At 57.1% G+C, this 26,608-nt stretch overlaps 4 protein-coding genes across 5 annotated transcripts; 1 reads left to right on the forward strand and 3 right to left on the reverse strand.

The window, feature by feature from the left end:
* Window positions 1-638: 638 nt before the first annotated feature.
* LOC101530668 (synembryn-A) lies at window positions 639-5,997 on the reverse strand. The gene is made up of 10 exons (XM_004599197.2): window positions 5,674-5,997; window positions 5,188-5,235; window positions 4,520-5,107; window positions 4,175-4,263; window positions 3,543-3,693; window positions 2,821-2,916; window positions 2,039-2,183; window positions 1,826-1,970; window positions 1,507-1,626; window positions 639-1,192 (listed from the first exon to the last, which is right to left on the reverse strand). Exons 1-10 carry the CDS (start codon window positions 5,755-5,757, stop codon window positions 1,072-1,074), a joined length of 1,587 nt encoding a protein of 528 aa, XP_004599254.2. The 5' UTR covers window positions 5,758-5,997; the 3' UTR covers window positions 639-1,071.
* A 287-nt stretch (window positions 5,998-6,284) lies between these two features.
* Window positions 6,285-7,971, forward strand: LOC101530904 (BET1-like protein). The gene is made up of 4 exons (XM_004599198.2): window positions 6,285-6,377; window positions 6,774-6,865; window positions 7,060-7,116; window positions 7,272-7,971. The coding sequence occupies exons 1-4, from the start codon at window positions 6,359-6,361 to the stop codon at window positions 7,437-7,439; spliced, it is 336 nt and encodes a 111-aa protein (XP_004599255.2). The 5' UTR covers window positions 6,285-6,358; the 3' UTR covers window positions 7,440-7,971.
* A 2,249-nt stretch (window positions 7,972-10,220) lies between these two features.
* Window positions 10,221-26,246, reverse strand: LOC131477897 (outer dense fiber protein 3). 2 transcript variants are annotated; one of them, XM_058659582.1, is made up of 8 exons: window positions 26,236-26,246; window positions 13,467-13,552; window positions 12,892-13,008; window positions 12,249-12,449; window positions 11,990-12,091; window positions 11,442-11,563; window positions 10,616-10,756; window positions 10,221-10,334 (listed from the first exon to the last, which is right to left on the reverse strand). In XM_058659582.1, exons 3-8 carry the CDS (start codon window positions 12,998-13,000, stop codon window positions 10,245-10,247), a joined length of 765 nt encoding a protein of 254 aa, XP_058515565.1. In that variant the 5' UTR covers window positions 13,001-13,008; window positions 13,467-13,552; window positions 26,236-26,246; the 3' UTR covers window positions 10,221-10,244. The 2 variants fall into 2 exon arrangements, with proteins under 2 accessions (XP_058515565.1, XP_058515564.1); XM_058659581.1 differs by lacking the exons at window positions 10,221-10,334; window positions 10,616-10,756; window positions 26,236-26,246 and having other exon boundaries at window positions 11,286-11,563; window positions 12,892-13,030; window positions 13,467-13,536.
* LOC101535817 (secretoglobin family 1C member 1) lies at window positions 15,181-16,311 on the reverse strand. Its single transcript, XM_004599221.2, has 3 exons — window positions 16,157-16,311; window positions 15,681-15,880; window positions 15,181-15,330 (listed from the first exon to the last, which is right to left on the reverse strand). The coding sequence occupies exons 1-3, from the start codon at window positions 16,209-16,211 to the stop codon at window positions 15,298-15,300; spliced, it is 288 nt and encodes a 95-aa protein (XP_004599278.1). The 5' UTR covers window positions 16,212-16,311; the 3' UTR covers window positions 15,181-15,297.
* Window positions 26,247-26,608: the final 362 nt, after the last annotated feature.

Genomic DNA, 26,608 nt, shown 5'->3' on the forward strand with positions numbered 1-26,608 from the left:
TCACCTCCCTGTGTGAGCTGTCCCCTGTGCTCACCTCCCTGTGTGAGCCATCCCCTGTACTCACCTCCCTGTGTGAGCTGTCCCGTGCTCACCTCCCTGTGTGAGCTGTCCCCTGTGCTCACCTCCCTGTGTGAGCCATCCCCTGTACTCACCTCCCTGTGTGAGCTGTCCCGTGCTCACCTCCCTGAGTCATCCCCTGTGCTCACCTCCCTGTGTGAGCTGTCCCCCGTGCTCCCTCCCTGTGTGTAAGCTGTCCCCCGTGCCCACCTATGTGTATGTGAACCGTCCCCCGTGCTCACCTCCTATGTGTGTGAGCCATCCCCTGTGCTCACCTCCTATGTGTGTGAGCTATCCCCCGTGCTCACCTCCCTGTGTGTGTGAATTGTCCAACGTGCTCACCTCCCTGTGTGAGCCATCCCCTGTGCTCACCTATGTGTGTGAGCCGTTCCCTGTGCTCACCTCCCTGTGTGTGAACCGTCCCCTGTGCTCACCTCCCTGCATGAGCTATCATTTCCACCCTGAACCACTCCTCCCTGGATGGAAGCTGACAACCACAGCATGTACTATGGCCATGTTGAAATACGCCATGCTTCCCCCTTTTTACTATTCTACATGACACACATACACAGGAGCATACATTCTTGCCCAACATCATTTTTATTGTGGGATGTTTTGTGGCTGTCTCATAAAGGGCTTTTCCCTTCACATCTTGTGGTTCCCGCTGCTGAGAGGGTTGGAACTTGGCTGTCGCCAGCAGCCCCAAGCTTGGTGGAGACAGGTGGAGCTGCTGCCACATCTACATGTGGCTTCCAGCGTCCTCCCACGCCCAGCCTGACCCTGCCCTGATGAGCTGGGCGTGTCCAGGCAGGCCCTGTGCGCCACATGCTCTTGTGGCAGCACAAAAACCAACTTCATCTGTGCCTGGAGTCACAGCGGGACAAGGCTGCCAGCTGGGGACAGCATGGCCAGAGCAGAACCTTGGGAGGGAGGGGGAAGCCCAGCTGGGGAGGGGCCCGGGCCCCTGCCGGCTCCGGAGCAGCACCAGTTTTAGTTTGCAGAGCAGAAGGGTCCTCAGTCTGGGCTCGAGTCGGCGTCTGAGGAGAGCTGCCCTTCCATGGTTTGGCTCATGGCCTCTTGAAGGGATGTGAGGTGGCCCTGGGGGTTCATGCCCATGGGCTGGATGACCTTCTGCCTGCAGGGGACAGGCAGGGCGCTGGGGAGGGGCCCCTGAGATGCCACCATCCATTGAGACGCCCACTGCCCACAGACACCCACCACCATGCTCACTGCCCACCGTCCTCTGAGATACCCACTGCTTACTCCCTGAGACATTGAACAGACTCCTTGGTTTTGTCGTCTCTGAAGGGCCCAACATCAACTGGACCTGCACCCCCCCCATGGACCCGAGATGGCCAGAGCACAGCCTTGTAGGCTTCCTTGCCCAGGGCTGTGCCTGAGACCTCCTGTCCTCCCAGCCCCCTGCCCACAGCCGTCCCCGCACTGCACCTCGAAAGCTTGTCAAATATGTTCACCAGCTTCATGGCCTCGTGCTCCTTCTGCTCGTCCGTCATGCCCGCCATGGGGTTGGGCGGCCTCTCCTCCACCCTCCCGGTCACTGGGTTGATGCTGCCTCCCAGGAGGGGATGTGTGGATTTATTAGCAGGGACTTGGGGATGGAAGGGTTGTGGAGGGCCAGGGGGAAGGCAGCCGCAGGACGGGTTCCCAGGACGCCTGGCTGGCAAACAGCCTGGGCTGGAAGGTATCCTTGTCCTGCCCCACCTATCCCGGATCCCAACGAGGGCAGCAGGGGCTGAGGCCCACACACCTGGCCTTGGCTTCCTTGTACTCGTCTGTGTCCGTGTCCTCGTCCTCCGAGTACTGACCCTCAGGCCGGCCCCCTGCCATGAGGCCCCGGGCAGCCAGGAGACCGGCAGCGTTCCCATACCCAGTGTACTTGATGAACCGGGGCACTGGGGGACAAGGGGACATCAGTGCTGGACGCCACCAAGAAGGGCCAGGCCAGGGCGCCCCAGCTCACCGCTCTCAGAGCACAGGACAAACAGGAACTCTGCAGCCACCCTCTTCACATCTGTGTCCAGGTGTGTCATGAGCCGGACCAGCTTGTTCCGCAGCTGCTCCCCGACCTCGGGCCGTGTCCGCACGTCACGCAGTGGGGGTAGGACCTGGGCAGGCAGTGGCCCCTGAGCTGAGGTCTGTCAAACCCCACCCAGGCCAACTCCAAAGTCACACATCTGGGCCCAAGGCTCTGCTCCCATGCCACATACCTAGGCCCTGGGCCCCGCTCCCATGCTACATGCCTAGGCCCAGGGCCCTGCTCCCATGCCACATACCTAGGCCCTGGGTCCCGCTCCCATGCTACATGCCTAGGCCCAGGGCTCTGCTCCCATGCCACATACCTAGGCCCTGGGTCCCGCTCCCATGCTACATGCCTAGACCCAGGGCCCTGCTCCCATGCTACATGCCTAGACCCAGGGCCCCGCTCCCATGCTACATGCCTAGGCCCAGGGCCCCGCTCCCATGTCACATACCTGGGCCCAGGGCCCCATTCCCATGCCACACACCTAGGCCCAGGGCCCAGGGCCCTGCTCCCATGCCACATATCTGGGCCCAGGTCCCTGTTCCCATGCCACACACCTAGGCCCAGGGCCCTGCTCCCATGCCACACACCTGGGCCTAGGGCCCTGCTCCCATGCCACACACATAGGCCCAGGGCCCTGCTCCCATGCCACATACCTAGGCCCAGGGCCCTGCTCCCATGCCACACACCTGGGCCTAGGGCCCTGCTCCCACGCCACACACCTGGGCCTTCAGGAACTTCCTGGCTGGACGGTGCATGCGGGCACACTCCGTCAGCACGCTCAGCACGGGGGCTACACCCTCCTTCAGCCTGTGCGTCTGCAGAGAAGCCCATGTCAGCTTGACCCCAGACCCAGCGTGGACACTGCCCCAGCTGGTCCGGGCCCAACTACAGCCAGATGCTCACACCAAGGCACAGCACCCAGACTGCCCACACAGCCAACACTCTTGTCCCTGCCCAGCCCCTCTGATGTGAGTGGCAGACAGCTACAAGCAGGGTACCCCACGCACAACAACAACCTTGCCTGACCCCTGTCCTCTGCCCCAGAGCACCTCCTGTAGGCCTGAGCCTGAGCCACCAATCCCCCAGGGACTGCCCATGCATGCAACAGTGGTGTCTATGGGAGTCCCAAAGGTCACTGGATCTTGGCTGGACCTCTTGCAGTTTTCAGCAGAAACAGGTGCGTGCAGGAAGAGAAGCGAGGACAGCAAACCACCTAATTCTGGCCTAGGCATCCACTACCAGTGTGGATGGCACAGAAACAGCAACCAGAGCCACAGCCACTGGAGGGCCTGCATGGCAAGCCCCGCCCACCCAGACCAGGCCCTGTTTACCCAGCACCTGCCCAGTGAAGGCTCTGTCCACCAAGCGGCCACTTAGTGAGCTCCACCCACTTGGAGCAGGCCACACCCATCCAGAACCTGCACAGCAGGGCCCTGCCCACCTGGAGCAGCCGCTTTTCGAGGAAGGCAAGGAGGACCCCGACCACGTCCATGTTGGCCCCCAGGAACTCCTGGCAGCCTTCGTGGGGCTCCAGGGTTAGAAGGACATCTAAACACTGCAGGGGTAGGTTCCCCAGGAGGTTCACGGCATGGCTGGGGGCAGAGAAATGGGCTGCAGCAGGTGCCCCAGGGGACACCCTGCTGAGACCACAGGGGATCTGACCCAGGATCTGGGAGCCACAGTTCCCATATATGCACTGAAGCTGGGGCTGACCTCTGGGGCACCTCCCTGCTTAGCCTAAACCTCCAGGCCAGGCTCTGGTTCTAGTAGCCAGGATGAGGAACTACTTCTCATCCCTGCCTCTGACTCCTCCCCTAAACCCACAGCTGCCATCCCAGCCACTTTACAAGCATCCCACAAAGCAGTGGTGGGCAGCCTAGGCCCAGCCACATCCAGAAAGACTAAGGACCTAATGAACCAGGTTCCCTCCAGGCCCACAAGCCCCGCCCTCCCAGTGCACCCCACCATCCCAGCCCACAGACCCCACCCTCCTGGTGCACCTCACCTTCCCAGCCCACAGGCCCCGCCCTCCCGGTGGACCCCACCATCCCAGCCCACAGGCCCTGCCCTCACCCGTGGAATTCCTCCGTCCGTTCTCCCGCAGTGACCATCAGGCAGTGGCGCAGAAGCATCCCCAGGCGCCGGTACAGGGCGACATCTTCCTGACCACGGAATAAGGACTGTTGTGGCAGGAAGCCCCGCCCACCCCAACCCAGTCAACCCAAGGACCAAGAGCAGCTCCCCACGCTTAGATCCTGGGGACGCTGCGGAGTGGGGCTAGGCGAGACCCTGACGTTTTCCTGACAGGTGGGCAGACTCACAGCATGACGTCAGGGCACCCTTCCCAGGTGGAGGTCTGAATCCTGCTCCCCTCCCCAGCCTGTGACCTCAGACCCCTCATCATCCAGGGTCCCTCACCTCCTCCGCCTCCCCCTTGACCGAGTCGAAGGTGATGTTGAAGAGCACTTTGAGGATCTCCATGGCGCGCTCCGTCTCTGGGGGGGGCAGCGGCTGGGGAGGGCCCAGGGTGGGCGTCGCGCCCAGCGTGTGCTGCAGGGCGTCGGTCAGCAGACGCACCCCGTGCAGCTCCGCGAACAGCTGCCGGCGCACGTCGGTGCGCAGCGCAGTCAGCAGGAACAGCAGCCGCAGGTCGAAGAAGCGCACGTCGTGCGGGACGCTCCCCTCCCGGTTCAGCTCCACGCGCGCTGCCAGCCGCACCACCAGGCCGGCCTCGGCCGCCAGCGCCTGCGCCGCAGGGCTGCTGAGCACCAGGTTGCACAGGCACTTGAGGGCCTCGAGGACCACGTCGGCGTCCGCCAGCTCCGGGCCGCCCTCCGAGGGGGCGACACCGGCGAGGCGAGCCAGGGCCTGCAGGCTGGGGCGGCAGGCGAACGCGTCCAGGCAGCCGCGGTCCCGGGACAGGATGCGCACGCTCTGCAGCCAGGTGACGCGGTGGGTGGCCGGCAGGCCCCGCTGCAGCGCGGACACCAGCAGCTCCGCGAGCCTCTGCGGGCAGCACAGCAGCGGGTCGGCAGGGACCTCCTCGGGGCCTCCTCCGGGACCGCCGTCCGCCCACTCACACCCACCTTCCTGTCCTCGCGCTGCGCGTCGTCGAAGCTGAAGCTCTCCGAGTGCTACGGGGACACGCGGTGGATGCGGGCGCAGACCCCGCCCCGCAGCAGGCCCCGCTGTGGGCGCACCTGCCCCGCACCGGCTGCACTCAGCCTGCCCCACCTGCCCTGCACCATCCTCACCAGGCCTGACCCGCACAGGCAGAACCTGCCCTGCCCCACCTGCAGGGGCCGCACCGGCTTCCTGCACCGGCTTGCACCCACTCCCCAAACGGGCCGCACCTCCCCCGTGCCCGGCCTGCCCCGCCTGCACCTGCCCCTGCACCTGCCCCTGCACCTGCCCCTGCACCTGGCCTGCCCCGCACGGGCTGCACCCACTGCCCCTGCACCCGCTCCCTGCACCGGCCGCGCCCGGCCTGCCCTATCAGCCCCCACTCCCGCACAGGCTCCACTTACCCCCGCACCCGTACCTGCCTCATCTGCCCCACCCGCCCCGCTCACCTCGCGGTTGTATGCCCGCAGAGCGTCCACGCTCACGTCTTCCCTGCCCGTCTCCACGGCGTCCGCAACCGCCCCGGGCTCCATGGCGCCCGGAAGACGCCGGTCCCGGGCCGCACCCGCCGGCCCCGCCCTGGCCCGGAAGCCCCGCGCCGAGCCGGGGGAGGGCAGCGCGGCGCCGGGAAGCGCGGGGAGACGGGCGGTCAGGGTCCGGGCGGCGTCCCGGCGGACGCGGGCCGGGGAGCGGGGACGGGCTCCGGTGAAGGCGGCGCCGCCGCGGGGCTCACGCTGCCCGGCCCGGCCCCCCCGCCACGCCCCCGCGCCTGCAGCCGGAGTGACTGGCACGAGGAATGACCAAACAGCGCCCGCAGCCAGAGTGACTGGACAAGTAATGACCAATCGGCGAGGCCGAGCTGCCACGCCCCCGCGACCTCGCCCCGGCCGGAGTAACTGGCAGGAAGAACGGCCAACCACTGCCCACCGTGCAGCTGTTCCGCCCTCCTGCTTCCGGTTGCGACGCCGCGTCCTCACGCCCCTCCTCGTCCCGGGCCGTGGGCGGAAGGGGCGGGCCCTGCCGAGGGCAGTCAGACCCGCTGGACTGTCCCTCCGCTGGACTGTCCCTCCGCTGGACGGTCCGCGGCCGCTGCGCCACGTAAGGACCCGAGCCGCGGGGCCGGAGCAGCGCGCCATGGCCGACTGGGCTCGCGGTGAGCGGGAGAGCGGGGCCGGGGCCGGGGTGTGCGCCCCAGGCCGTCCCGGCGACGGGCGGGCGGGCCCTGTGTGGGGTCCGGGCGTGAGTGCCGGGAAGGGCCACGCGCCGAGGTGGGCAGGGGCGCCAGCCCATCCCCTGCTGGGCCTTCCCGCCTGCCCGGTGCCCCCTGCGGGTTCTGCATGGCGTCCAGGGGGCCGGTGTGTCCTCCCGGCGTGGCTGGCCTGGTCAGGGCACCCCACTGCTCGGCGGACACAGGTGGACGCCATCGGGTGCCATGCTGCCCGTCTCCGCCCCGAGGTGGCCGAGCTCGGCATGCTCAGGGGCGCCTGGGCTCAGGTCCCCGGGCCGAGAGCGTGGGCAGGGTGCTGACCCTCGTCCTCTCTCCTCGTAGCCCAGAGTCCCAGCGCCGTGGAGGACATCCTGGACCTCGACAACAAACGCATGGCCGACAACCTGGCCTCCAAGGTCACCAGGCTCAAGTCGGTGAGTGGTCCTCTTTGCCCCTGGGGACTGGTGCCAGAGGGCACGGGCCGGTGGCTCAGGAAGCTCACCTGTGTTAGGGGACAGGGCACCAGGCCTGGCGACTCACGGGGGAGCTCTGGTTGGTCTGAAGGGGAGAGCCGGCCCACGTCCTGTGTGCGCTCTGGCCCGACCCCGCTGCTGTGTGTTCCATCCAGCTGGCCCTGGACATCGACAGGGATGCGGAAGACCAGAATCGGTACCTGGACGGCATGGTAAGGGACTGTGATTGGCTGCCACCTGCTGCCCGTCAGCTGCAGGTGGTGAGGTCGGCCCGTGTAAGGGGCTGTGATTGGCTGCCTGCTCCTGCCCATCAGCTGCAGGTGGTGAGGCCGCCTGAGTGACCTGCCATCCCTCCCCCCACCCCCAGGACTCAGAGTTGGCCAGCGTTACCAGCCTGCTCACTGGGAGTGTGAAGCGCTTCTCCTCTGTGGCCCGGTCAGGGCGGGACAACCGGAAGCTGCTGTGTGGAATGGCTGTGGGCCTGATGGTGGCCTTCTTCATCCTCTCCTACCTCTTGTCGAGGGCAAGGACGTGAGCGGGAGGGGCCACAAGGGGCCAGTGTTGTCCCCGGCCCTGGGCACACGCTTCAGAGTCACCGTTGTGGGTCCCAATCTCGTCCTGGGTGACTGCTGCCCTGCTGCTTTTGTCTGTGTGGACTGGACCACTTCTCTACGGGAAGACCAAGGTTAACCCCACCCTGCCCTGGACTTAGTCAGAGAAAGGGGTGAGGGTGGAGCCCGTGGGTTCTGATGGTTGAAGGCGTCTGTCCTCGGCTCCCCTGGGTGACACCACAGCCTGTGGGGGACGCAGCCAGGGCCCAGGGCTGGGGGCTGGGAGCCCCTCAGGGACGTGGCCAGGGCACGGGGGCAGATGTATTAGCCAAAGAACAGACCTTGCAGTGGGCTGGCTGGGCCTTGTGGAGTCAGGAGGTGGGGGAGGGAGGCCCTTGGAAGGACCTGCTGCCGCAGAGCTGCTGGACACTGTGATAGGTTTGCCGCATTCCCCCACTCTGAGCCTCTAGCACTTCACCCTGGCCTGGGCTACCATCCTGTCTCATTTTTTAAAAGGTTTGTGGGGCCCGGCGGCGTGGCCTAGCGGCTAAAGTCTTTGCCTTGAACGCCCCGGGATCCCATATGGGCGCCGGTTCTAATCCCGGCAGCTCCACTTCCCATCCAGCTCCCTGCTTGTGGCCTGGGAAAGCAGTTGAGGACGGCCCAAAGCTTTGGGACCCTGCACCCGTGTGGGAGACCCGGAGGAGGCTCCAGGTTCCCGGCTTCGGATCGGCGCGCATTGGCCCGTTGCGGCTCACTTGGGGAGTGAATCATCAGACGGAAGATCTTCCTCTCTGTCTCTCCTCCTCTGTGTATATCTGGCTGTAATAAAATGAATAAATCTTAAAAAAAAAAAGTTTGTGTATTTTTAAAAGATAAGAGAGGTCTTCTATCTGCTGACTCACTCCCCAGATGCCCACAACAGCTGGAGCAAGCTGAGCTGAGCTGAAGCCAGGTCTCCCACGTGGGTGCAGGGGCCCATGGACTTGGCCATCCTCCATCTCCTTTTCAGGCTTCAGCAGGGAGCTGGATCAGAAGTGGAGCAGCTGGGACTAAAACCCCCATGTGGGATGCTGGGATTAAGGCTATGTCTTCACTGTGTGAAGGCCATCACCACACTGATTTCCACCCCGGAGTAACCCTTTCTGTCCCATCTGCCTCTCCTTGGCCCTCACCCCCAGCTTGGCCAGCCCCATGTTCACAAGGCGACCTGTCATTGGTGGCCACAGCTGTCTCAAAGCGCCGCGTTGACCACCCTCAGCTGCAGCCTGGTGCCTGGACGACCCATGCTGGACTGCCTGGGGCTTCCCTTTCCTTACATGTGCTCATCAGGACCCCCGACCCAGTCACCTGGTCCACTAGACCCTGTCACTTGGCCTCCCTCCCAACCCAATCACCTGGCCTCCCTGACCCGATCACCTGGCCCCCCGACATGGTCACCTGGCCTACCCGACTTGGTCACCTGGTCCCCTTGCTGCAGCTGCCTCGACCCCTGAGCTTCCAGGAGAAGTCACAGCCCCACCTCCACCCTCCGGTCTGCCACCCCCAGACCCTCCAGGCTGGACTGGACTGGGCTGTGCCTCGTCCTCAGCTGTCCCTTTGCAGGCTCCCCAGGGTCCTTGTTGTGCTCCTGTGCCCCACACCATGTGTCCATTTCCTGTGGACTCAGCTCAGCTGGTGCCAGGGAGCCAGAAAAAACTTTGACCCTGCCCCACACCAACTCCCATCTGGCTCTGGCAGCCCGTCCAGCCTCTCCTGGGTTACTGTGCTTTGCAAGTTCTCCAGTCAGGCCTCATCCCATGCCACCACCAGTCCTGTGTCCTGTGGACCCTGTGCCTGTTGCCCCAGCCCTAGGAAAGCCACATGTGGACCAACTGCTGGGGTCCATTTGTGTTGTGAAAGGCATGGCACCTTAGCTTTGGAGATGTGCAGCAAACATGATGTCATCTCCAGTCGTCCATGGTCTCTTGTCCTTGAACTGACCTGGGCCCCCAGCCAGCTCTGACCCCTAGGTGTGCTCATTCAGTGCCCTACCCACCCCTGCACCGTCTACCTGCTTTGTTCAGGTGCCTGCAGTGTATGCAAGGGAGATGATTGACCTCTGAGAGGAAGTAATAGTGCTGGCAGTGAGTAGCCTGGCCTGGTATAGCTGAGGGAGAATGGAGTGACAGCTCCATGGGATGTGTCTGATAGCCACCGCTCTCGCCCAGATCTGAGGGGAGATGCAGGCCCTACTCTTTAAGGGCTGGATGCTGCCCCTTTGTGGCTGCCCCATCCGCACCTGACAGACGTCCTGGAGCTTGAGTGGAACACATCAGGTGGAGATGAAGCGGGCTGCACTGCCTGGTCAGCCCTGGGATAAATGCGTGTCTTGGGTATGCCACCTGCCTGGCCAGCACCAAGCTTCCTCCCAGCATGATAGCCAGCCCTGGAGCTGGACATGGACTTGGGAACCTTCATCTCTGTTGGCTGGGCAGCTACAGCACCATGTGGCCATGGGGGAGGGACATCAGGTTTGGGCCCTCTACCCCCACCTAGACCCTGGAAGCCATGTCCACTGGAAGCTGCATTCTTCCCTCAACATAACCTTTACTAATGGAATCCGTGATTTATTAAATAATTTGGGCACTGCAGGAAACAAGATTAACAAACGGGAAATAGTATAGAAAAAGGTAACAAGGTCGTGGTGGCCTGGGCACGCCTGGGCTGCCTACAGGACCAGGCCATCTCAGCCCTGCCACTGGAGGACGGTCCAGCCCCGGGGGCCCAACTGTGGTGGCTGAGCCAGGCTATTCCACGTCCACCACCAGGGGTGTCATGTAGTCTGAATGTTTGATGCCAAAGGTGACGATGGGGGCGCAGGGCTTGGTCAGGGTCACCTGGGAAAGAAGTGGTCATGGGGGAGCTGGGATCACTCTGGTGGGGCTGGGTGGTGCAAAGCCAGGCCTGACCACAGCACTCTCAGCGTGACTGTCAAGGCATCCAGGGAGGTAGGTGGGAATCGGAGTTCAGGTTCCTGCACCTGAGGATGACCTTTGGGGCAGGTGCTGGACACACCCAGGGCCCTGCCCCTCTGTTCCCATTCCCTGCACCTGGTCAGGGCTCTGGGCTCCTGGTGCCACCCTGCCTCCTCCCCTCTGCTCCCATGCCCTCCCTGCACCTTTTCTGGACTGTGGGCTCCAGGTCCTGGCTTGAGGGTCTTGTCCCCAGGAGGTGCCACCCGGGCAGCCATGGTGTACTGCGGAGCCTTGAACTTGGTTGCTTGCACGTCAGGCTGGCGGTAGGCTGCGGGACCTGGCGTCTGGAGCACAGGAATTAGCAGGGCTCTGCCTGCACAGCCGTGGGGTGCCCCAGTGGCAACTTTCAGATCCCAGGAAGCCCTGAGCTGGGGCCATGATCCGAGGAGATGACACCCCGTTTTCATGGACAACCTATGTTGGGTCCACTCCTCGGTCTCAACTTTGCTGGCGGTCATAGCTCAGTTGTGCCATTGTGGGCTCCTCCCTTCCATGAATGTGTGTGTGTGTGTATCTCAAGCCCATGGCCTTCTCCTGGCTGTGTGTGTGTGTGTGTGTGTGTGTGTGTGTGTGTGTGTCACAAGCCCATGGCCTCCTCCTGGGTCTGTGAGTCCATGGCCTCCTCCTGGCTGTGTGTGTGACGAGCCCGTGGCTTCCTCCTGGCTGTGTGGGTATGTGGGTGGGTGGGTGTGTGCACACACATGCTCATGAGTCCACAGCTCTCTCCCAGCTGGGACTGTGTCCTGGTGCTGGCCAGCTCATCACTGTCCCATGCTTGAATGGCTGTCCCAAGCCTTCTGCACCCACTTCCTGAGGTGGTTCGTGGCTTGTTTCTGCTGTGTCAGACTGGGTTTCCCTGAGTGCCCCTCTCCTGGCACATCATCTGCCCATCTCCAGGGCAGAAACACCTAGAAGGGACAGACACTCAGGGAGGGGACTTTGATCTGTCATGGGTGGGGCTGCCCTTGCCTTGTGCAGGTCATCGCTGAAGCTGCCTAGCTTGCTGCGGCCCTTGATGGAGAAGGAGGGCTGGGATACCTTGCCGACTGTGTGGGGTCCCATCACCATGGGCAGCATGTATGCTGCTGGGCCTGTGGAGAGCAGAGCCTCAGTCAGCTCCTCCTAGCTCCTCCTAGCTCCTTCCAGGGACTCTCAACTTCTACCAGGGACTCCCCAGGTCTCCCAGCTCCTCCCAGGATTCCCAGCTCCTCCCAGGGACTCCTAGCTCCACCCAGCTCCTCCCAGGACTCCTAGTTCCTCCCAGCTTCTCCCAGGGACTCCTAGTTCCTCCCAGCCCCTCCCAGGGACTCCCAAGGGACTTCTAGTTCCTCCCAGCTTCTGCCAGGGACTCCCAGCTCCTCCTAGCTCCTCCCAGGGACTCCTAGCTCCTGCTAGCTCTTCCCAGAACTACCAGCTCCTCCCAGGACTTACAGCTCCTCCCAGCCACCCTCCAGGGACTCCTAACTCCTCCCAGCTCCTCCCTTGGGGCTCTCCCTGTCCCATGGGTGGAGGTGGACCTGGAGTGCTGTCCACACGGAAGGTCTTGGTCCGGGCAGAGATGGAGTGACTGGGTGCTGAGTCAAAGACGTGCTTGGTTGATTTCTCAGGGAAGTAATCTCCTGGGAAAGGGTGTTTGCTGAGCTGTGTCCACCAGGGCACCCGGGTGCAGGCACTGGCTTTTGGGTCGGGCACAGGGTTTGGCCACAATCTGGAGCTGCACCCTGTCCCCTGTCTGAGGCACGCCCTCACAGGATGCTGAGTGGCCAGGGCCCTCACCTGGGCCGGGCGTCATCATGGTCTTGGTGTGGTAGCGCCCCAGGATGGAGTAGGCAGGGCCAAGGTCCTTCCCAGTCCTTAGGATCTTGGGGTTCACGCTATAGCGGGGCCCTGGAGAGCAGTTCTCAGCCAGGAGCATGGGGGCCCCGCGGAAGCTGTAGGCTGGCGCACGCAGCTTGGTAGGTGTGTGTTTCATGAATCCTGTGGGTGGAGCAGGCTCCATCACCTCCATCACCCACCCGGATCCATCCTCCCCACATCCACCCCATCCTCCAGCACCCTATAACCACCCCATACCCACCTTGTCCTCCCTACACCCACCCCACTCTCCAGCACCCTACAACCATCCCATTCTCCATACCCACCCCGTCCTCCCCACATCTACACCCACCCGGTCTTCCCCACATCTACCCTGTCCTACCTGGCACCCTGACCTCACTCTACACCTACCCTGTTCTCCCCACAGTCACACCCCACACTATCCTCCAGCACCCCACAGCCATCCCATTCCCCATACCCCTACCCTGTCCTCACAGCATCCCACATACCCCATTTCCCATACCCACCCCATCCTACCCACCCACCATCCCCCCTGCACCCTGACCTCACCCCACACCCTGCCCACCAAGGTATCAGCTCTTACCCGTGGTGGGTGGAATCAAATACTTAGGGCCAGGACTGCTGTAGAGGGCCATGATGGGCCCCCGGGGGCGATGGGGCCTCCAGGTGCCCACCCATACCTCCTCCGCCATGGCAAGCTCTGTCCAGGAGGGTGACAGGAGCTGGGGGATCTTGACTCAGTTTGGTCCAGTCCCCCATATCCCCATATGACTCCAGTTCACTGACACCAGTCAGACCAAGAATAACAGCCTCATGGGATCAGGGTCAGGGAGGGGCCTGTGCACTAGGGTCACTCATGGGTTCAGGGTCAGGGAGGGGTCTTTGTATTGGGGTCACTCCTGGGGTCAGCGTCCCAGCTGGTTCCTCTCTCTAGGGTTGGGGGCAGCCCTTCCCCTCTGCTTTCCTAGTTGGTGTTCAGACCACTAATCCTACTCTCAGGGCCTGCACCTCTGGCCCTGCTACTCCTACAGGGGCCAGGTGGGTTCCTTCTACTTGAACACCCCAATGTGTTGGCAAGGAGCAGGTGACCACAGGGGTGGTTTTGACCGCAGCTCTGTCCAGGATGGGGAGTGGGCTGTTTTTGGGGGGAGCGGTTACCTCTTCTGGGCAGGAGTGGCCTCCTAGGGACCCAGCCTGATCAGGGGGCACTCTGTGCCCCGTTCCTGCAAATGGCACATGAGAGCTGTCCCTAGTGTGGCCTGGGTGGGCCTTGGGTGCGGCTCGGGGCTGGGGTTCTAGATCACAGTCCTTGTGATGAAGACAATGGTCCCTCCTGGGGCCCTCCCTCCCCAGGGTCCCCTACCCAGTTTTGGCTGGGACTGGGGATGAAGACAAAGCAGACAGGGACTGTGGGGACCCCGGGGAGCCCTCCCTGTGCAGAGACCCCTGAGCAGGTGCAGCATGTCCAGGTGAGGTTCAGGCCATGCTGCCTGCCCTGGGACCCCAAAGACCCTGCCAGCCCCTCTGTGCCACTGCTGGCCAACCCAGCCCTTGGGTCTGGGGTCCTGTGAGCAGACAAAACTCATCCCTTCCTGGAACGCCCCACTCAGTGCTGGCCAACTCCCTGGGTGGGTCCAGGACCTAGTGCCATCTGTAGGCGGGGCCTGGAGGGTGCTTATCAATTTCCCCAGCTCTGGGCACATCCTCTCAGCTCCACACCCCCTCGCCAAACCTCTCTTGCCTCCTCCCTGACCAGGCTCCCCCTGTGATCCCTCAGCCCGGGAAGTGTTGGCCTGGATTCTGTTTGGGGTAAGCACTCTGCATGTTCCTTATGTGGTTGCCCCTTGTAAACCATGCGTGTTAGTCTGCATGAGTCCATGTGTGTCTGTGTGTGTGTGTGAGTGTATCTCTGGTTCCTGTCACCATGTGTGAGTCTGTGTGTGTCCATGTGAGTCCATGTGTGCCATCACCATGTGTGTGTGCCGTCACTGTGTGTGTGTGTCTGCTAGGGTTGGTGCAGTGGATGTGGGGGATACAAAGGTGTGAATAGTACTGTTCCATTGCAGGGAGGGCCTCAAGAATTTCCTGCTGCATGGCAGGGACTTGCATGCCAGGGCCCAGCGGATGTCTCTATAACCATCTGAATGCAATTCCACCTTCCTTTGCATGGACACCGGACCACCCCACGGAGAATTCTGTAATCTATTTAGGCATTGTCTGCCACTGTGAGTTGGTCTTTACTATCAGTGGGAGCTTGGAAGTTGATGTTGCTGATTAGTCTTGCCAAAGGGCCTTTTCCAGTTCATGCTGTCTGTCTCTGCTGCTCCTATTTGACCATCCTTAATCTTTAGGTACCCCCTTTTTGTGATGCATTTCTTCCCTTAACTGATTCAAGATTAAGCTGTAGAATGAGGATTGTAGTAGGAATGTGTTACTGATTGATATGCACCATCTATTGAGAACTTCTATTGAGAGCTTTAAGGTGAATCTAACAGCAGAATTATCCTTGGAAACACCCACTTGACCATGACTTAAAAGTCTGTGCCAGAGCTTGTAACTGCTTCTGTATAAATGAAGGGGACAGCTTTCTTATACTGTCCATTATGATCCTGAAATTGTAGTGGTTCATTTCTTTTTTCTACGCCTATTCCACACACCCTTCTCGAGTTCTGCTCGGCTGGAGCTGGATTCCGACATGAGTCTGTCCGTGTGAGTCTGTGTGTGCCATCACTGTGTGTGAGTCTGTGTGTGTGTGTGTGTGCCATCACTGTGTGTGAGTCCATGTGTTTGTGTGTGTGGCTATATTCCTGCTCTGTCCCCTGTGCAGAGAGAGAGAGAGACAGAGGCCAGGGCCTGGACTGCAGAAGCTTTATTAATGGAATAGTCTGAGGGTGAATTTTTACACATGGGAAGGAGGTGGCGGCGTGTCCATGTCCACAGCTGCTTGTGCTGCTGGTCCTGGGGCTGCCTGGGTCCATTCAGGCCTCGCTCATGAGCTGTCCTCCCCGCCCAGCACTTGCATCTGGAAGACAGACAGTGAGACCCACAGAGCTGAGCCACAGGCACACCAGGCAGACAGGGTGCAGCCTTGGGGGTGCAGCATGTGAGTGGATGTGTGCTGACATGCATGTGTCAGTGTGTATGTTGTATGTATTTCCTTGCACCTGTATGTGGGCACCTGCTGGTAGGGACGTAGCCTGGGAACCCCAGGGCAGCAGGCCTGGATTATGGAATTGCTGTGTGGCAGAGAGCCTGAGAGTGTCTACTGTGGCTGCCTGAAGCCAGCTAGAGTGTGTTGGGCAGACATTGGGCTTCCAAGACCCCCACCCCTGCCCTGACTGCCCCCCACCCTGGCTTGCCCCCGCCTCACACCAGCAGCTTGAGCAGGTCCTCTTTGTGCACTGGCTGCAGGCCGTCCAGGCAAGACTTGAGCTCTGTCAGTGCCGCCCTGGCACCCTCGTTGACGTTGTACTTGCCCAGAGGCCCCTCCAACAGCTCCTCTACGGTCCCCACCAGCAGTGTCTGCAGGAACTCCATGAAGAACTCATTGTCGTCCTCTGCAGTGGCTGACCCTGAGTCATGGGGATGACAGGGATGCTGGGGAAGGTTCTGCCCCAGGGCTGCGACTGACTCCCCAGGTGTGCCCCCCAACCCCTAGGTGGACACACTCTTCCCCAGCAGCCAATTTTCCCTGAGCCTCTGGTGTTGGGTAGGGCTGCACTGACCTGGACCTCAGGGTTGTTGTAAGACTGACCTGGGCTGGGGTTCTTGGGTTGAATGGGCAGTGGGGTCCCTGGGAGGGGCTGACGCCGGGTTCTAGCTCCCCAGACTCCACTCTGGATACTCACCACAGATGCAGAGTAAGGCAAGCGCCAGGAGCAGGACAGTCCCAGAGCCCTTCATGGCAGCGCTCTCCTGACACCCTGACACCTGGGCTCCTGGATTTTATCCCTCAGCAGGTGGCATCGTGCCTGGATGGGGCGGGGAGGACTGTCAGCCATTGAACAGGAGGCGTGTCCTGACGTTGAGCATGCCCTGGGGCTGTAGGGGAGAAGGAAGTGGGAGAGCTGACAGGAACCTGAGTGAGGGGACCCAGGGTTCATCACTGGGAGGCGAGGGGAGGGGCACGGGCCTGGGTGTACAGGGCCTGGGTTGTGATTAGCCTTGAGGGTACGGGAACCCTAACCCTGTGCTTTCTGTGCTGTGTGCTTGGGTCTGGGTCTGGGGTCTCCAATGTTTTGGGCAGGAGAGGGTGTGGCCGCTGTGTGGGAAGAGGGCTGAGCTGTGCTGGGGCCCAGGAAGCAGCGGTCGATGCTGGGCTCTTGGTGAGGACGGAAGAAGGGGGCGTGTTGGCCAGTCCAGAGCTGGGAATACAGCCCAGAGCAGCATAAGCTGGACGCCCACCTGTCCCCCACTGCCCCACTGACGTTCTGCCAGCTGCCTTCCCAGGGGAGGGAGTGTGATTGGGGCTCGTGTCTCCTGGTCTCTGCTGCCACCTGGTGGCGTTCGTGGGGAGACCAGCTCCCTGGTGACAGGAAGGTGGGGGATAGAGGAGGCGTAGGACATGGGTTAGGGTGGTAAGCTGCTGGGTGCTGAAGAACTGAGTTATGGATGCTGAGTGATGGGTTCTATATACTGAGCTGGGCTGGGTGCTGAGGTACTAAGTGCTGGGTGCTGTGCCGGAGACCAGCTCCGGCTGACTTGAGAGCTTGCAAAGGATGCGTGGGTCAGCGAGAAGACAAGAGGAGGAGACATGGATCACTACAGTGTGATGCTCATGATGGACAACTCAAAAAATCTGGCTTCTTTATGCAGAAATCATCACAAGCTTTTGTATAACATCCAATTTTTTCATTTTTACTTCATGGTTAAAAGAATGATTACAAAAACAATTCTAAAAAATTATTATTATTTTTCCTCTAAGAAAACAATTTCAGCAAACCATTGCTCACTCAAACCTGCAGTGACCTGACTGAAGTCAGGAATTCCATAGTGGGCAGTACATGCGGTTACATAGTGACAAGTGGTTTACTTATATCCAAAATCAGTGTTCACTAAACATAAACTAATATTACTTAAAATATCAAGAATACAGAACTAAAAAGAAAGCTCATAAAGGAAAAGAATTTATAAAGGCATATATCATAGATTCTTTATTAAATCTTATAATCAGTCATATACTAATTACCATCTTCACCTAGTGCTGATTTGTTTTTTGTTCTTTTGAAAAGGATTAGGGCAACTCAGCTTTTCTACAAACAGAGGGCCTTTACAAAAAACTTTTTATCTTTTCAAACCAATTTCTTTCCCTAAATATAAGTGACAATATAAGGTAGAAGTTTTAAGCCATTTTTCTTTGGGGTTCGCATTTGTCTCTCTTTAGAAGATGCCATGTACTTTCAGCTTTCCATGGTGAGAAACCAAAATGTGTCATTGCATGTGTTGTCACAGTTCGAGGCGTGTGGTAAACAAATTCTTTGTACCTCCATGATTGCCATCTGTTCCAAGATATTATCAAGCCATTTCTTTTTTTTAATTTATTCATTAATTAAATTGTATTACGTGACACAGTTTCATAGGTACTGGGATTCTCCCCACCCCTCCCCAAACCTTCCTCCCATGGTGGATTTCTCCATCTTGATGCATAACCACAGCTCAAGTTCAGTTGGGATTCCCTCGTTGCAACCATATACCATACATAGTGTCCAGCATCCTATTGTCCAGTCAAGTTCAACGGCTTCTTCGGGAGGCCCTCTCTGGTCTGAAGGCAGAGCCAGCAGAGTATCATCCCGATCTATCAAGCCATTTCTTAAGGAAAACATTCTTATGTTAGGGCAAGCTCCAGGACAAAGGTGGGTACATAACAGGATGTTTGGACACATTGTGGGCTCAATTGTACTATCGTATACTTTTAGGTGTGTGTCATTACCTTAAGTTACTAAAGGTGCTTTTACCATAACATGACTGATCAGTCTGAGGCGTTATACCAGTTACAGGAATCATTTCACATTTAAAATATTTTTATTGCAAAGTCAAATATTCAAAGAGGAGGAAAGGCAGAGAAGAAGATATTCTATCCCATGATTCACTCCCCAAGTGACTGCAATGGCTGGAGCTGCACCGATCTGAAACCAGGAGCCAGGAGCTCTTCTGGGTCTCCCACATGGGTGCAGGGTCACAAGGCTTTTTGCTGTCCTCAACTGTTTTTCCAGGCCACAAGCAGGGAGCTGGATGGGAAGCAGGGCTGCCGGGATTAGAACCAGTGCCCATATGAGATCCCGGTGCATACAAGGTGAGGACTTCAGTTGCTAGGCCATGGTGCTGGGCTTGAATCATTTCACATTTGCAGAAAAACAACAACCTTAGCAGAATTCTATGAAATACTAGAGAGGTAATAGAGTGTCCATACAATGGAGTGAGGCATCAATGAGGTGAATAGAAACATTATGCCAGGCCTTGCCTCACAGCCAGAAACTCCTCATAGCTTTGCTAACCGAGGAGCAGTGCTACTCACACCCTTGCTGCATCTGTCCCAACTGCATGGCTTCCCACAGCTGGGGACTGAGGTACTGAGTACTGGGTGCTGAAGTACTGAGTGCTAGGTGCTGGGTGCCAAGTGTCAGGTCTAGGTGCTCTGGGTACTGAAGTACTGGACATGTTTGGTTGAGAGTCCAGCAAGCCCTAGTACTGATGCCGGCTGCAGGATCTACCACCATGGGCTGGAAAACTGAGGTTTCAGGGGTTACGCCAAGGGGGCTGTAAGGAGGGTGCTCCCTTGCAGTCTACTTTCCTTCTGGATGTCTGTTACCTGTCTCAACACTTGGGGGACCTGTGTCACCTGTGGTTACACCTGATGACATCCATCACCTGGGGTCACACCCGATGACATCCATCACCTGGGGTCACACACACAAGGAATCTCGGGAACTGGATTAGGCCCCTGGCTCCGCCCTGCCACCACCTGCTTGTGGCAGGAAGAGTCAGGGCAGTGTTCAGATGTGAGGTTGGGTCGAAAGGAGCCCTCTGCAGTGTGGTGTCTACAGGGGCGGGGGGGGGGGGTGCCCAAACCAGACTAGACCCAATGCCTGGGACTCAGGCCATGGTTACTGCTGCCACACGGTGAGCAAATCTTTGGCTTTGGGTGGCCAGTGTGCCTATTTGGCGCCAGGCTCTGTCTGCTGGCCGCCCGGCAGTGAGCTCTAGGGTTTTTAGGGTATGTAATTGCTGCCTAAGTACATCCATGGATAAAGTCAATGTGAGCGTAGGTAAGGATGAATCCTGTGTGACTCCTAGTGACGGGGTCATGGAACTTGCTGGCAAGTGTGGGGACTGAGACCCTGTGGTTTGGAGGGGAGAGTCCATAATATCTATTTAGGCCAGACTTATTCACCAGCCCACATGGGAGTCCTGAGATGGGCTGTTAGCATAGAGCATCACTGACTGCCACATGCCAGTCCACACAAAAGTTATGGCTGGGGGCCTGTCTGGCAGGGCTAGGTGCCAGTACCTGACTGAGTGTTGGAACAGGGGATGGGTCACATTAGGCAGGGCCATGACACTAACCAGCATGCGAGAGAACCAGGTCCAGGGGTAGATTCTGTGAGGGATGTGTGGGCCCAACCCTGTGGAACCACAAGTCCCACTGGTTAGTTCAAGAGTTGGCGTGGTGACAGGCTGAGCTAGATGTGACCATGGAACCTGTCATCACTCACAGGTAAAGAAACAGACAACAGTCTGGGCAGATCAAGATAGCAGCACCCAAATGTGCATCCTAAAATAGGGTGTGGATGGGCCAAACTGCAGTGTTCACCAGCTCATACAAGGCCAAAATGGAAGGGCAGACTATGCCAGGCACTGGCCTAACACCCACTGGCATGTATGAGATCTGAGTCTAGAAGTGAGTCAACCGGGGGAACTTGGGAAACTCCCCTAGTGGGTCAAAACTCTCACTGATGATCACATGGTCCAGGCCTGGGGGTCCGACAAGCTGGGCAGAGTAGCTTCAATGGCTGGCCAATATGGAAGGGGGCAGACCAGGCAGGACTGAGCAAACCTTACCTCACAAGCGAGAACAGAAATCAGGCTGGAGCACAGGTCATGCCAATCTAGGCTCTTACACTGACTGGTTTGCATGAACCAGGGATGCCAGGCCACAGCATTGAAGGCAAAGGCCAAGACAGGTGAGGGGCTGTGCCAAGCTGGGGCAGAGCAACCACTGGCATGTGCATGATCTATGGCTGGGAACAGGCCTGATTGGGGAGCTAAGGGGACACCCTAGCTAGCTAGGTTGGGGTTCCCACTGGTGAGTGTGGGGGCCAGAGTAGGGGCTGCGTTCTGGTCTGGATATGGCTGCAGTATTGCTTGGCACAAGTGTGAACTGGGGCTGGGTGCACTGAGCCATGCTAGACTCCAGCACCATCTGGTGCTCGTGAGAACTAGGGTAGATGTAGGATGGACTAGGCTAGGTCTCTGCCCCTACTGAACCATGTGTGAGCTGTGTCTGGGTGTGGACAAGCCTTGGCTGGGCTGAAACATCCGACAGTAAGAATTGGAATGGGATCAAGGCCGGTCAGGAAAGGCCACTGTTCCTGCCAGGACAGGAGGTGGACTAGTAGGGCTGGCCCATGCGCCCACTGGTATGCATAAGATCTGGCACTGGGAGAGGCTCTGATGGAGGAGCTTAGGAAATTCCTCTGTCGGGACGCAGTCCCTGCAGGTGAGTGCAAGAACCATGATAGGGAGCAGCCCAGACCAGGCCATGGAAAGGTCCCCACCGGCATTTATTTGACACAGGTTGGGAGCAGACCAGGCTGAACCAGTTTACTTCACCTGCTGGCGAATCCGAGCACCAGAACAGAGTGCAGGTTGGGCCAGGTTTGGCCACAACACATACCGTACACATTACAGCTGGAATCGGATGTCTGCTGCTGGGCTAATCTGTAATCCCCACTACTGGAGCTGGAATTGGGGTTGGGCCGGGCCAACCTACAGCATTCACTGGCAAATGTTAAGGCAAGGTGGGCCATACCAGCCTGGGCCACAGAACCCAACCAGCACAAACAAGTGAGAACCAGCAGGGGATGGGGCAATGCTGGTAGGGGGAATGTGGAGGGCTCTGCTGCCTGGCCACCACTCCCACTGGAGAGCGTGGAGGGCTCTGCTGCCTGGCCACCACTCCCACTGGAGAGCGTGAGTTGGGATGGGAGCAGACCAGACCAGGCAGGGCTACAATACCTGTGGGACTCATGTGAGCTAGATCAGGGGAAAGCCAGGCTGGGCTGACTGTTCCTATTGGTGCAAGCATAAATCAGAGTGGGTGAGGGTTGGTTGGGTTTTGCTGCAGCATCAGCTAGTAGAGGTTGGCACTGGGGCTGATTCTGTCAAGTTAAACTGCAGAACCACCTGGAGAGTGCATGATCCAGGAGTGGGAGTGGGCCCAGGAGGGAAATAGTGGGCACCTCTCTCTTGGGTTACCACTCCCACTGGAGAGCATGAAAACCAGAACTGAGGCAGGGGTAGCTAGACAGAATGTCTTCTGTCAGCACGTATGTGGGTTGGAAAGTAGGGCTGTTTGGGTTGAACTAGGCTTCAATGCCCATTGACGTATAAAAGAGCTGAATTGGATGTGGGACAGACTGGACAAGTCTGCTGTACATACTGGCAAGCATGGGAACCAGGATAGGGGACAGGCCTGGTAGGGGGTTTTGGGATTCACCCAGACTAGGCTGTAGCTCCCACTGGTTTGTGTGAGGGCCGAGTGTGAGGTGGGCAGAATCAGGCTCAATTGCAACACCCATTGGTTCATGTGGAAGACAGGTCTGGAAACAGGATTGACCCAGCAATTGCAACCACCAGCATAGTCATAAGCTGATTGGGGCGACGGACTGTGCCAGACCCTGTACTGGAAAGCACACAGAAGAATCAGGTCTGGGATCACGTCAGATGAAGTTTCTTTGGGGACCTCTCCAACTGAGCTGTTGATCTCAGAACCCCAATCATGAAGAGAATTGCAGGTTCCATGGTCTCACCATGGAGTGCATGTGTCAGAGCTGAGCCTTCTCAGAGGCTCAGATGGAACAGTAGACAGTATATCCAAGTGCACATGAGGAAGTGGCGATCCATCGGATCCTGCAGAGGACACCTGGTACCACAACAGAGGACGGAGGACAGAATAAACGGATCGTCTGCCCAGCCACGTGTTGGCAATGAAGATCTGGGCAAACAGAGACCCTAAGGTGGAATATGTCAGCCAGTGGATTCTGGAGAGGTTTCATCGTGCTTGGAATGGCAAGATTGACATCAATTCAGAACTGTTGAACTATCAAAACCACTTGAGCCGTGCTCTTGAAGCATGCCCCACATCGGGGACCCTGGTGTGGGGTGGGAGGTTGAATGGGGCTTCTCCTTTTATCTCCCTCCTTACCCCAGATATACACACACGCAAAAAATGTGGAAACAATGGTCTTACCCACTTTCCTGTAACCCTTGACCCTTTGTGCCCTAATCAGCTATGTAAGAGATTATTTTTTTTTTAAAAAAGAACCTTTGTTGGGGTTCAATGTGCCTGAGTGAGACTTCAAGGTGAGTTAGATGATTTTAATGTCTAGTTCAAGGGGCAAACTCTTGCCATAAGCGAAAGCACCCTGAACGAAACAATCATGGGATTTTCATAGTAAGAGAATCAAAAGCTATGTGACAGTGAGCAAGTACATGATTAGCGGCTAACAGTGACACAAAACAGAAAGCATGTGACAGGAATTTACAACGTACAGGCCTGGGGTCCTGATCATATCACTTCAATGCAGACAGTAATAATAATAATAAAAAAAACCCATGCCTCGAAGGTGCTGTCTTTCCCATAAACCTAAAAACTCCACGATTCTCCCTGCCTCCTGTCTGCCTCCTGGTAAAAAACTCCACGATTCTCCCTGCCTCCTGTCTGCCTCCTGGTCTTTCAGGAAACAGGAGTTTTGCTCGTAACAGGATGTAGGTGTCTCTTTGGAGATTCCATACTTCTGGGAGTACAGTCACCTGTACAATTAGCTCTTTCAAACTTTCCCTTCCCCCATCTATTTAACTATGCATTTACAGACTTGACCCTGAATAAAAGTGGCAAAAACATGGAATTATGTGAACGAAAACAAATTACAAATGCTCCTCAAGTAAGAATGCAACAACATTCTCAACTAATCCGTCATGAAGCAGAAAAAAGGTTGTATTAGGAAAATGCAGTAAGCACCTGTAGCTTACCAAAGCCCATAACTTATCAAAGCAGTACTCTGAAGAAAGGACTGCTTTCCCTCCTGACGGCTGAGTGGAAGGGAATGGTTACTGCCACTGCCCAGTTTCACGAGCACGTGGCCTGCAGCTGTACGGCCTAGAAGATCATAACACTGAAAAGTGGAAACTGTTTCTTCTGAATGCCTATCACTTTTATATTATCACAAATTTAAAAAGCAAAATCAAAGTTGGGCCATTGTACTTTGGGAACTCTAATATATGAACATCTGGTGTTTCCATTTTTTTAAAAGATTTATTTATTTTTTTAATTGGAAAGGCAGATATACAGAGAGGAGGAGAGACAGAGGAAGATCTTCTGTCTGATGGTTCACTCCCCAAGCTGCCGCAACAGCTGGGGCTGAGCCAATCAGGAGCCAGGAGCTCTTCTGGGTCTGCCACGAGGGTGCAGGGTCCCAAGGCTTGGGCCGACCTCTACTGCTTTCCCAGGCCACAAGCAGGGAGCCAGATGGGAAATGAGGCTGCCGGGATTAGAACCGATGCCCACATGGGATTCTGGAGCTTACAAGGCGAGGACTTTAACTGCTATGCCATCGCGCTGGGTCCTGGTGTTTCCAATTTTAATGATTTGCTCAGTGAATAGGGTTTACTTCACTTTCCTTGTTGACAAGAAAAATAACTAAGAATAATAACAGAACTTTAAAATCACATATATGACAGATTAATTTTATGCTATACAAGTTCAGATTTTACTGCCTTTTTAATAGTTTGTAAACACATTGTCACTTTGCCACGTTTAAAGCAAGTGGTGCCCTGCGTGAAGGTCGTTGGGATCCTCCCTGACCTGCCGGCCGCAGGGCAGCTGCCAGAGCCTGAAATTGGAGGGCTGCCTTCGTTTGCATCTAGTATCTTCATGGGTGTTGTACACCTTCAAGGCCATTTTATCAGATCTCACATAGGGATTTGGGGTCCCTCCTCTATGCTTCTAAGATTCTTTCAGATATCTGGGGCTGATTGGGAAATAAAATGAGTTGCCAGTACAGTGATGCCTGGGGGAGACTCAGGTCCATCTTAGTGTATTTAACTAATGCCTCCATCAGCCTGTTCAGGGACATGGCAGGATTCTCATCCGGTCCCTGTACAATATTAATTAACTTACTGTAGTTAACCACCTTGTTGGAAACCATCTGCATTCCTGCCAATAAACATTGGATCATGCGAGTCACACAATGACGGCCTGGTTGGCGTCTGATAGTTTCAATTGGGGGATGTCTCCAGGACTGTATCTACTCCTGGCAAAAGAGATTGGCCAGCTAGACGTTGTTGGTTGGTCCGTATGGTCTCTGGCCATCTGTAGGATACGAGTCCATTCCTCAGAGCTTAATGAGGAATTGAGGATGACATGGATGCCTGCCATAAATCTGAGATAAGAGATCAGGTTTACAATTAACTTACATTGTACATTAGAGAAAACAATTAGAATAACATGAATAACTTGGTTGATATGAGTAAACAAATTTTTTAAAAGATTTATTTATTTTATTACAAAGTCAGATATACAGAGAGGAGGAGAGAGAGAGAGGAAGATCTTCCATCCGATGATTCACTCCCCAAGTGAGCCGCAATGGCCGGTGTGCCGATCTGAAGCCGGGAACCAGGAACCTTCTCCGGGTCTCCCACGCGGGTGCAGGGTCCCAACGCATTGGGCCGTCCTCGACTGCTTTCCCAGGCCACAAGCAGGGAGCTGGATGGGAAGTGGAGCTGCCAGGATTAGAACCGGCACCCACATGGGATCCCGGGGCGTTCAAGGCGAGGACTTTAGCTGCTAGGCCACGCCGCCGGGTCCAAGTAAACAAATTTTAAACAGTATTCAGATACAACTGGAACCATAATATGTATGACTGGCAAGAGGCATTTGTTCATCTTAGGAAGCACATGCAGGCTTATACAAAAAGGTGCCACTTTCTTTTAAGATTTATTTTTATTACAAAGTCAGATATACAGAGAGGAGGAGAGACAGAGAGAAAGATCTTCCGTCCGATGATTCACTCCCCAAGTGAGCCGCAACGGTCGGTGCTGCGCTGATCCAAAGCCGGGAACCAGGAACTTCCTCCAGGTCTCCCATGTGGGTGCAGAGTCCCAAAGCTTTGAGCCGTCCTCGACTGCTTTCCCAGGCCACAAGCAGGAGCTGGATGGGAAGTGGAGCCACCGGGATTAGAACCGATGCCCATATGGGATCCTGGCACCGTTCAAGGCGAGGACTTTAGCCGCTAGGCCACGCTAGGCCACTGGGCCCAGTCTCGAGTTTTTTCCCAATTAAATCATAGTGTGTGTGTTGTGTGCTCAGCCACACATTTGGTTGCCTGTTAACCTTATGTGAGAATGGAAACACTCCCCCTTAGAAGGTCCCTGTTGAATCTGAACTCTAAACTATTGTATTGGACAAAAGGTTTCGTTCGACTTTTAATATAAGGGGACTTTTCTCATGTGTTAATTGCACCATGATTTGTCAACATGCAGTCAATATAATCATGCTTGAACATTTCCAAAACAGGGGGCAATGAAGGGGCTGAGTGCATCGGTGACTAGGGAGCTATTCGCAAGCCAGGAAATGTGGGTTTCTGACTAACGTTGGAACACCCGGTGCGGTCTCTGCTTTGTGCCTCCCTCTGGTTAAACAGAACAGAAGCGTGTCCCTGGCCTCGATGCTGCTTCTTGTGTTCCATGGAGTACAAGTAAGGAATCAAATTATACAAGGATTCTGTGTTAATGTCTTCTCCCTAGTTTCAGAATTTCTAGCTTCACATAAGATGAGGATTAATGGAAGCTTTGTATGACACCCGGGTTCTTTCTGGGTATAAAAGGCTATGTTTTCTTAGACAAAGTCTTCCTGAAAGTGTGGATGATGGCCGCAGTGTAGAGTGATAAAATCATCTTCTTCCTCTGGTCTGTCCCATTAATCCTGACGCTAACCAGAACCCGAACCGGAACCGAGCCCTGAACCCGAACCCTGTCCTGTCCTGCCCGAGGCAACGGCGCAGGCGCAGGCGCAGGGGAGATCC

This window comes from Ochotona princeps, unplaced genomic scaffold (assembly GCF_030435755.1).
Source record: "Ochotona princeps isolate mOchPri1 unplaced genomic scaffold, mOchPri1.hap1 HAP1_SCAFFOLD_148, whole genome shotgun sequence".
NCBI classification, from domain to species: Eukaryota; Metazoa; Chordata; class Mammalia; order Lagomorpha; family Ochotonidae; genus Ochotona; species Ochotona princeps.

Bases quoted from the DNA above. Each gene is read 5' to 3' on its own strand.
- LOC101530668 (XM_004599197.2), bottom strand. From the start codon at position 5,757: ATGGAGCCCGGGGCGGTTGCGGACGCCGTGGAGACGGGCAGGGAAGAC. The intron at 5,236-5,673 runs GTGAGCGGGGCG...GTGTCCCCGTAG, and splicing joins TGCGGGCATACAACCGCGAG to CACTCGGAGAGCTTCAGCTT. The intron at 2,917-3,542 runs GTGGGCAGGGCC...GCTTCTCTGCAG, and splicing joins TCGAAAAGCGGCTGCTCCAG to ACGCACAGGCTGAAGGAGGG.
- LOC101530904 (XM_004599198.2), top strand. The intron at 6,866-7,059 runs GTGAGTGGTCCT...TGTTCCATCCAG, and splicing joins AGGTCACCAGGCTCAAGTCG to CTGGCCCTGGACATCGACAG. The intron at 7,117-7,271 runs GTAAGGGACTGT...CCCCACCCCCAG, and splicing joins ATCGGTACCTGGACGGCATG to GACTCAGAGTTGGCCAGCGT.
- LOC131477897 (XM_058659582.1), bottom strand. From the start codon at position 13,000: ATGGCGGAGGAGGTATGGGTGGGCACCTGGAGGCCCCATCGCCCCCGG. The intron at 10,757-11,441 runs GCAAGGGCAGCC...CCTGTGCTCCAG, and splicing joins TCAGCGATGACCTGCACAAG to ACGCCAGGTCCCGCAGCCTA. The intron at 10,335-10,615 runs GTGCAGGGAGGG...CTTCTTTCCCAG, and splicing joins GAGCCCACAGTCCAGAAAAG to GTGACCCTGACCAAGCCCTG.
- LOC101535817 (XM_004599221.2), bottom strand. From the start codon at position 16,211: ATGAAGGGCTCTGGGACTGTCCTGCTCCTGGCGCTTGCCTTACTCTGC. The intron at 15,881-16,156 runs GTGAGTATCCAG...CCCATGACTCAG, and splicing joins TGCCTTACTCTGCATCTGTG to GGTCAGCCACTGCAGAGGAC. The intron at 15,331-15,680 runs GTGTGAGGCGGG...TCTGTCTTCCAG, and splicing joins AGGACCTGCTCAAGCTGCTG to ATGCAAGTGCTGGGCGGGGA.